At 39.9% G+C, this 10,624-nt stretch overlaps 1 protein-coding gene across 1 annotated transcript in view; it reads right to left on the reverse strand.

Moving 5' to 3' along the window:
• The window catches only part of LOC112235888 (lysosomal-trafficking regulator), a 76,371-nt gene extending 72,304 nt beyond the window's left edge, over positions 1-4,067 (reverse strand). The window contains 2 exon segments of the mRNA XM_042305729.1: positions 2,289-2,576; positions 3,945-4,067. Coding sequence (XP_042161663.1) covers positions 2,289-2,369 — 81 coding nt within the window. The 5' untranslated portion in view covers positions 2,370-2,576; positions 3,945-4,067.
• Between the last annotated feature and the right edge of the window lie 6,557 nt (positions 4,068-10,624).

A 10,624-nucleotide genomic window follows, 5' to 3' on the forward strand; every position in this document is an offset into this window, starting at 1 on the left:
GAGAAAAAGCCCTGTGCTTCATATTCTTGGCCAGACAGACACCCAGCAGGCAAGCTGTGGTTAACACTCACACCCACCTAATCAACTATGCTGTAACTCACAGCTCCTCCGTCCGTCTCATGCTGGCTTGTCTGTCAGTTAAAACCAGGGTTCAAACACATTTTGAAAGATGGAATTTAATGACTTCTCCATTAATTATACATGACTTTTAACTACATTTCCATGACCAACAATTGTGAACATTCAATTGCCAGAACAAACTGTTAGGTTCACATTGGGTAGAGATCAATAGAAAAATAGGAAATTACTATGAAATAATACAATATTGACTTATTTTTCAACATCTCATCTCTACTCAGGCAGTAACAGCCAGACAACGTTGTCCTCCTCGTACTGTACTGTCTGTGGCCCTCTGTCTGTGGCTAAGTATGCTGCAGAGCTGACTGACTAAATTATTGTACTTGTTTATCAAAGTAGATAAGGTATACTTCCACAAACTGTCTCTATCCCTCTCTCTTGTTGTGTTGCGTACATTCTTCTCTGATAAGGTAAATGCACTTTGTTTCTAAACTAAATTAGCAGGTGTAAGTGTATCCATCTCTGTCCAAACCAGAAAGAACAGTCGCAATGGATTATGGTCATTGTAGTTAATTACCACGTTTCTGCCTGAATGAGGTTGAATATTATTTTACTTAATGAAAACTACAACTCCCTTCAGCCCAGCGTCCCACATGGTTCATCTACAAATCAGGTCAAGAACGAACGGTCAACTAGTTGTTTAATAACCAGGGAGAAAAAAATACATTTTGGTTAATCGCTCAGCACAAGATTAAACAGACCAGTCAACACACACACAGCCTTTTCATGAGCCTCTGACCTACTCTGTTCCCATTTAGAAAGACATGATTGAGGTTTTAGTGAACTACCACTTGGTATCCACACCAGACCACATCACAAGTAAATCCAGACTTCAAGTAGTCAAAACTAGTCTGTATAGCACTGATGATGTGGCACAGAAGAGACCTTCTATATTAACACACAGGCTGCACTAGTCTATAGTCCTCTAAACTAGTCTGTATAGCACTGATGATGTGGCACAGAAGAGACCTTCTATATTAACACACAGGCTGCACTAGTCTATAGTCCTCTAAACTAGTCTGTATAGCACTGATGATGTGGCACAGAAGAGACCTTCTATATTAACACACAGGCTGCACTAGTCTATAGTCCTCTAAACTAGTCTGTATAGCACTGATGATGGGGCACAGAAGAGACCTTCTATAGTAACAGGCTGCACTAGTCTATCGTCCTCTAAACTAGTCTGTATAGCACTGATGTGGCACAGAAGAGACCTTCTATATTAACACACCGGCTAGCCTCTCTGCCATACGGGCGGCAGGTAGCCTAGTGGTTAGAGTGTTGGGCTCGAATTCCCGAACTGACAAGGTAAAAATTGTCATTGTAAATAAGAATTTGTTCTTAACTGACTTCCTAGTTAAATACAAGGTTAAATAAAAAATACAAACTGGAAAGACTGAACCATCAGGCCTTTTATCAATCTGTGTTTCTTTATGGAGAATTCTGCAGAAGCAACTTTCCCTTGTGTTACGCATGATGTGACCGAAGTAGCCAAGCCGACGGGCCGTGCACCTAGGGGCAAGCCGACGACCCGTGCACCTAGGGGCAAGCCGACGGGCCGTGCACCTAGGGGCAAGCACCTAGGGGCAAGCCGACGGGCCGTGCACCTAGGGGCAAGCCGACGGGCCGTGCACCTAGGGGCAAGACGAAACAGATGTTTCCCCACAAATGTTTTCCACGATCAGCTTAATCCTGTGATGAACGATCACCATTCTTATACTCCTGAGTTGGTCTAATCTCCTTACCGGAAAAATCTACAAAGTAGACCATGTGGCTTACCGGACCCCAGTTAAGTAATGACCAGTGGTATAATGAATAGCAGCAAACATCCCATTAAGCCATTATACTACTGGTATCCATGTGCATTAGAGCCAATGTCTCTATATTAGGCTAGTATACTGCAGTAGGGATTTTCCACATCTACAGTAGTGTATTTAACTTATTATTCATTGACAGAAACCTACTTTTAAAAAGTCATAACAACAACAACAAAACAATCCGGCTGCAACAGCTGTAACGTGAATGACAGTTTTAATCACACAAAAAGTATCTTGTGTCATACGAGTTGTGTTGTGGCCAGCTCTGGTCCGGGTCGTTAGCTTCATAGTGCCCTGGACCAAAGCTACGCTGTGGCTTGCTACTGGACCTACCTGTAGCTCTGCTCCTTGTACTCGACAGTCCATGTACTTCTCCCAGGCAAAGGCCAGGTTAGCCAGGTGTGGATTGGCCATGTCCCCGGACTGTAGGTCTACTCCAGGCAGCAGAACAAGGTGCGGTTGGGGACAGTGACTGACTCACTCCTCATCGGAGGAAGTCAAATGCTAACCAGGCCCAGGGGCAGCTCAGTTTATCCTAGTGAGTCACACATAATCCACGTTGTCTGGCTGTAGCTAGATCAGATGGTTGAAACTGTCAGTGTTGCTTATGTTTGTTGGTTCCTGCAGAAAACATCATAATAAAACAAGTGTTGACACTATTGCAAACATCATCATCTTGTTGGGTGTCTGTACAGAAAGAAAAACAACACTGTACTTGGTCATCTGCTAGCTAGCTATATGTTTAAAGGAATATGCTGTCAATAAATGACTCTTTTTTTTTTAAATAATGTCCACTCTTCTCACATCATAACTAACTTATTAAACATAGCAGGCTGTTAAAGAAATGACTGAAACTAGATCCCCTACATACTAGTCTTGAGAAGAAAATGAACTGTTGGGGGAGATTCTCTTCTTCAACCACTTAACCAATCCAGTAAATGTAGAAGAGTTGAGGGGGAATGTCCACTTGTTAAACAGATACCTTAACACATTGTTATGTCTCTGTGTCCAGTATGAAATAAGGTAGTTTTGGGAGCCAATGCTAACCAGCGATAGCGCAATGACTAAGTCTTTGGGTATCTGCTAGCATGCTAGTAGATACATAGACTTCCATTCATTGCGATAACGCTATTTAGCATTGGCTCTCAAAACAACCTCTTAACTTATTTCATACTGGACACAGAGACATAAAATGGTATCCACGAGTTCATCTGACTCTGTGGAAGTAGATAAATGGCCACATTGCCAATTTGCCAAAATCTCAAAAGTATCCCTTTAACGTCCAAAAGCGAAAGTCGCATCGCAGGCTCTCTTGGGGACTCGGCAAAGGCTACTGACGTGTTCAACACATCTGTGAACTCGGGAAAGTACGAGGTCAAATCATAACGTCAGCGAACTTCAGGTCGAAAAGTCAGAGCCCTAGAATGAAGGCCCGAGTTCCCAGTTGTTTTGAACGCACTGAAAGTCGGAGATCTCTCAGTTCCCAGTTGTTTTGAACGCACTGAAAGTCGGAGATCTCTCAGTTCCCAGTTGTTTTGAACGCGGCATACATCACAACCGACTGCATGGTAACCGCTGGCTAGTAGCTGTCAATAGTTGCTAGCCTTAGATAGCATATAGACATAGCTAGCTACGCTAACTTATTGTGTCCGGCGCAAGCAGCAAATGGCACATTTCAAAATTAAAATCCTGGCCAGTGCTTACTATTTGAAAATGAGATGGCTAGATAGTAGAATTGCGGGCTCCGGTGTTGGGAAAAAAGCCACAAGGACTCATTTGCCCGTAATAGACTGTCTCAGCTGTGTAGCTACTGCATTTGCTAGCTAGAGCTGTCAAACTGAAACGTCCCGCATTTCCAACGACGCGTCTGCAGAACGAAACGATACCAAACCGTCCTAAAAAGCCTTTAGAAAGCTTCAAACGATCACTCTTTCACTTTTACAAGCGGCTGAAAATGGCAAGTCACGTTATCTAGTTATTCTCACATACCCGTTCGTTCCCAGGAGAGTATCCAGGATGCTTTCCAAGCGGTAAACTATCCACCGTATCATACCGAAGAGGCAAACGCAGGACGACAAAACCGCCACGGACCTGTGGGCTAGTCGCCATTGGATGAAAAAAAAAAGAGGCTTTAACACCCGCCCCCTATCAATCAATCATGTTCTGTACGGACACGCTCTGACAGACCTGTCAATCATCTGACGTCATCAGCGTGTCCCCTCTGTGGGCGGGCTCTCTCTCTCTCTCTCTTACAGCACAGTGGCTGTTACAAAGGGGCACACGACGAGCAGACCATTTTCACGGGATGCAAGAGAGAGAACATTTGAATGTTTTTGAAGCAGTTTTATACGAGACAGGAATTTGCCCTGAATTCACCGAAAAATAAAATGTCCTACTACAAACACACGGTGCAATGGAGCCTTTTTTTTAAATATACTGAGTTAGCTTTATTATAGGCCTTTACAATGATGTTGGTTTTTCTTGTGCTGAGAAAAAAAACAGGATGCCTGGCGAGGATGTGGGCGGAGGCAAGCACCAGCCAGCGAGATCCTATTGGCACGTTCTGGCATTATTTTTTATATTGCCATTAGGGAACGCCTACACTGGGAAGTGCGTGTGTGCAGTAAGTCAACTTGACCTGTCACTCCTGATCAACGCATTTTTTTTTTACTTTGGCAAAGAGTAAAGTCCACAACACGCAGTGCACTCTGGTTGTTACAGATTCTAGTTTTGTAAACAGAACATTGTATGGAGATCAAACGTTTCATAGATGAGAAAATTTGCAGAATCTCGGCCAAAATCCATCTTTCTCCCAGTCTTCTCCCACTGCAGGCCACAGGGCTTCCTCTCAGCACCATCAAATCAAATGATATTGCCCGCATACACATATTTAACAGATGTTATTGGTCCATACACATATTTAACAGATGTTATTGGTCCATACACATATTTATCAGATGTTATTGGTCCATACACATATTTAACAGATGTTATTGGTCCATATTTAACAGATGTTATTGGTCCATATTTAACAGATGTTATTGGTCCATATTTAACAGATGTTATTGGTCCATATTTAACAGATGTTATTGGTCCATATTTAACAGATGTTATTGGTCCATATTTAACAGATGTTATTGGTCCATATTTAACAGATGTTATTGGTCCATATTTAACAGATGTTATTGGTCCATATTTAACAGATGTTATTGGTCCATACACATATTTAACAGATGTTATTGGTCCATACACATATTTATCAGATGTTATTGGTCCATACACATAATTAACAGATGTTATTGGTCCATATTTAACAGATGTTATTGGTCCATATTTAATAGATGTTATTGGTCACAGACACATATTTATCAGATGTTATTGGTCCATACACATATTTAATAGATGTTATTGGTCCATATTTAACAGATGTTATTGGTCCATACACATATTTAGCAGATGTTATTGCGGGTGTAGCAAAATGTTTGTGTTTCTAGCTCCAATAGTGCAGTAATATCTAACAATACACAACAATACACACTAATCTAAAAGTAAAAGAAACATAGAAATAAGAAACTTAGAAATATTAGGAAGAGCAATGACAGAGTCCGGGTTACACATTATAGAGTCCAGAGTACACATTATAGACTCCGGAGTAAACATTACAGAGTCCGGAGTACACATTATAGAGTCCGGGTTACACATTATAGAGTCCAGAGTACACGTTATAGAGTCCGGAGTACACATTACAGAGTCCGGAGTACACATTATAGAGTCCGGAGTACACATTACAGAGTCCGGAGTACACATTATAGAGTCCGGAGTACACATTATAGAGTCCGGAGTACACATTATAGAGTCCAGAGTACACATTATAGAGTACGGAGTACACATTATAGAGTCCGGAGTACACATTATAGAGTCCAGAGTACACATTATAGAGTCCAGAGTACACATTATAGAGTCCAGAGTACACATTACAGTGTAAATTATTCTCCAGACTCTGACATTGCTCTTCCTAATATTTCCATATTTCTTAATTCAATTTTTCTTATTTCAATGTTTATATATATATATATATATATAAATATATATATATAAATATATATATATATATATATATAAATATATATATATAAATATATATATATATATATATATATAAATATAAATATATATATATAAATATATATATATAAATATAAATATATATATATATATATATATATATATATATATATATATATATAAATATATATATATATATAAATATATATATATATATATATATATATATATATATATATATATATATATATATATATATATATATACACACACACACTACCATTTTTGAAAGAAAGGCACATTTTTTGTCCATTAAAATCACATCAAATTGATCAGAAATACAGTGTAGACATTGTTAATGACTATTGTAGCTGAAAAAGGTGGATTTTTTATGGAATATCTACATAGGCGTAGAGGCCCATTATCAGCAACCATCACTCCTGTGTTCCAATGGAACGTTGTGTTAGCTAATCCACGTTTATAATTTTAAAAGGCTAATTTATAATTTAAAAACCCTTTTGCAATTATGTTAGCTCTGCTGAAAACTGTTGTTCTGATTAAAGAAGCAATAAAACTGGCCTAATTGAGTATTTGAAGCCTCAGCATTTGTGGGTTCGATTACAGGCTCAAAATGGCCAGAAACAAATAACTTTCTTCTGCAACTCATCAGTCTATTCTTGTTCTGAGAAATTAAGGCTATTCTATGTGAGAAATTGCCAAGAAACTGAAGATCAGGTAGAACACTGTGTACTACTCCCATCACAGAACAGAGCAAACTGGCACTAACCAGAATAGAAAGAGGAGTGGGAGGCCCCGGTGCACAACTGAGCAAGAGGACAAGTACATTGGCGTGTCTAGTTTGAGAAACAGATGCCTCACAAGTCCTCAACTGGCAGCTTCATTAAATAGTACCTGCAAAACATCTCGATGTCAACAGTGAAGAGGTGACTCCGGGATGCAAGCCTTCAAGGCAGAGGTCCTCTGTCCAGTCTCAACGTCAACAGTGAAGAGGTGCCTCCGGGATGCTGGCCTTCAAGGCAGAGTTCCTCTGTCCAGTGTCTGTGTTCTTTTGCCCGTCTTAATCTTTTATTTTTATTGGCCAGTCTGAGATTTGGCTTTTTCTTAGCAATTCCATCACCCATTGACTTTTCCCACATTTTGTTACAACCCGAATTGAAAATGGATTGAATTGAGATTTTGTGCCACTGGCCTAGGAGTTAAGAAGTAAAACTGTGCTTAACAAGTCACATAATACGTTGCCTGGACTCACTCTGTGTGCAATAATAGGGTTTAAGATTATTTTGGAATGACTACCTCATCTCTGTACCCCACACATACAATTATCTGTAAGGTCCCTCAGTCGAGCAGTGAATTTCAAACACAGATTCAACCACAAAGACCAGGGAGGTTTTCCAGGGCCTCGCAAAGAAGGGCACCTATTGGTAGATGGGTAAAAAACAAGCAGACATTGAATATCCCTTTGAGCCTGGTGAAATTATTAATTACACTTCAGATGGTGTATAAATGCATCCAGTCACTACAAAGATACAGGCGTCCTTCCTAACTCAGTTGCCGGAGAGGAAGGAAACCGTTCAGGGATTTCACCATGAGGCCAATGATGACTTTAAAACAGTTACAGAGTTTAATAGCTGTGATAAGAGAGAACTGAGGATGGATCAACAACATTGTAGTTACTCCACAATACTAACCTAAATGACAGAGTGAAAAGAAGGAAGCCTGTACAGAATACAAATATTCCAAAACATGCATCCTGTTTGCAACAAGGCACTAACGTAGTACTGTAAAAAATGTGACAAAGCTATTCACTTTTGTCCTGAATACAAAGTGTTGTGTTTGAGGTAAATCCAATACAACACATTACTGAGTACCACTCTTCATATTTTCAAGCATAGTGGTGGCTGCATCATGTTATGGGTATGCTTGTAATCATTATGGAAACTGAATGGAGCTAAACACAGGCAACATCCTAGAGGAAAACCTGGTTCAGCATTCTTTCCATCAGACACTGAGATTAATTCACCTTTCAGCAGGACAAAAAGCTAAAACAGAATGCCAAATATACACTGGAGTTGCTTTACCAGGAAGACAGTGGATGTTCCTGAGTGGCAGAGTTACAGTTTTCACTCAAATCTACTTGAAAATCTATGGCAAGACCTGAAAAGGGTTGTCTAGCAATGATCAACAACCAATTTGACAGAGCTTGAAGATGTTGCACAATACAGGTGTGGAACTCTCTAAGAGCCATACCCAAAAAGACTCAGCTAAAATCACTGCCGAAGGTGCTTCTACAAAGTATAGTCTCAATGGTGTAAATACTTATGTAAATTAAATATTTATGTATTTCATCATTTGCAAAATTTACTGAAAAGATGTTTTGCCTTTGTTATTATGGGGTGTGGAAATGGGAAAAGAGAAAAAATATTGAATCAATATTGAATTCAAGCTGTAACACAACAAAATGTGGAGTTCGTCAACGGGTATGAAATCTTTCTGAAGGTACTTTAGGCTACGTCCCAAACAGCGTCCTAGATGTCATCTTATTCCCTTAGTAGTGCACTCATTTTGACCAGGACCCATAGAGCTCTAATTTAAAGTAGTTCACTGAACAGTGAATAGGTGCTATTTGGGAGGCAGTCTAAGGACAGGACGGGACGGCCTCCGTATCAGTTGGAAATGCCTGTGTTCCGTTTCGTCAACAACGAGATGACGGACTAACTGTTCTAATTGTTTGTTTCTAGGCGGCATCTAGGCTAAATTACGTTGTTGTTTCTGACGTAGGCCTATGTCATCGCATTTGAATTACCATAAATGCGTAGCCTACACTACACATAACGTGAATCATTTAAATGGCATCAACATTTCTATGTGAATAGACAATATCGATTAAGTGTCTATTGATATGAAGTTGGGATAGTTATCTTTCAAAAATGATATTATGTCAACCTTTGTAACATGAGTTCACTAACACTCGATAATATAACAACATTCACGTCGATATATGAATCGCGTTGGAAACTAAGTCAACACCGTCATCTAGTGGTGTATAATAGCTGAACACACATTGACCCATTGTAATACATGATTGTATCTGGCTGCCGCCAGGGGGCGCCATAACTCCACGTAGATGAAGGAGCCCTTGAAGAAAGGAGCCCGTTTTGCTTCCACACCTCTGTGAAAGGTAGATGTATAGAACCTCTTTGTATTTAAAAGTCTTTGTAAATTATGTAGCTTTTTGTACCACCAAAACAAAAACATCTCACACATCTGTAAAAAAAAAACAACAACATATTTTTATTGGATAGCTGCACAGGATGTACAGTAAACTCCTGTCTGCCACCCCAGCAGTGAATACAGTCGACTCTGTAACATACTTCGGTATGGTGTTTAAATGGGGGATGTGGGGGTGATCTGATGCCACACATTTCACAGAGCAAGGAGAGGAGTCGTAACAAGCTAAGATTTATTTTGACCAACAGTTGCCTTGATAGAATAATACTAACACACAAAAAAAAATATTTTTTCTTGAAATACTCTTAACAGCTCCATAGAACAATGTATTTATACTTCAAAAGGTATTTATTTACAATTCTAAATAAAAAAAATGTATGTGACTTTATAACAGGATTAAGATAAAAATTGAAATTAAAAAACTGCCTGTGATTTTTGTTTAAATTCAGTGAGATAAAAAGATAAAACTGTTTCAGTGGCGATGTTCAGAACAACTACAGTCTAGATATCATATAAATATAATCTATAGAAAAGGCTCCAACCCTGGGATTTTGACTGATCATCTTTTGGCTACACTCGTAAAGGCTGCCAGCCCACCCCATTATGACATCATTGACATGAATGGTGAGACCCGTTCTATGGTTTATATTTCTACGTTAGAGACTAGCAGCATCTAACTCCCCAGGGCACCAGAGAGAAGACATTAGGCTATCTATCTATGGGTACGTTCTCGGCCCGACTACATCGTATTCTCTGTTGCATTGTGTCAACCAACGGTTGCATGCTACATCACGGACTGCGCGGCCAAATACCAGTTTGTTATATTACATCCGACCCCTGGTATATAAAGGGCTTTATAAAGTCAATGTTATTGATTGATTGGTTGGTTGATATATCAAATGATGTGCTTAGCAGATAAACTATATGTTAATTAAACAGACATCCAGGTGTTGTGAGATCTGGCAGGCGTCTACAATGTAGTCAGCCTGGAATCAAATCAAGTCCAATTCCACTTGTCACATGCTTGGTAGACTAACAGTGAAATGCTTTCTTTACGGTCCTTTTACAAAAATGCAGAGTTACAGATAAGATCAAATACACATGATGTAGCCATTATTTCTGAGTGCCCTGTCTGTCTCATCACCTCAATACCTACCCCCCTCCTTCTCCACTTCAAAACCTGGCCCCCCTCCCTCTCCACCTCAAAACCTGCCCCCTCCTTCTCCACTTCAAAACCTGGCCCCCTCCCTCTCCACCTCAATACCTGCCCCCTCCCTCTCCACTTCAATACCTGCCCCCTCTCTCTCCACCTCAAAACCTGCCCCCTCCCTCTCCACTTCAATACCTGCCCCCTC

The sequence above is a fragment of the Oncorhynchus tshawytscha genome, linkage group LG24 (genome assembly GCF_018296145.1).
Source record: "Oncorhynchus tshawytscha isolate Ot180627B linkage group LG24, Otsh_v2.0, whole genome shotgun sequence".
NCBI lineage: Eukaryota > Metazoa > Chordata > Actinopteri > Salmoniformes > Salmonidae > Oncorhynchus > Oncorhynchus tshawytscha.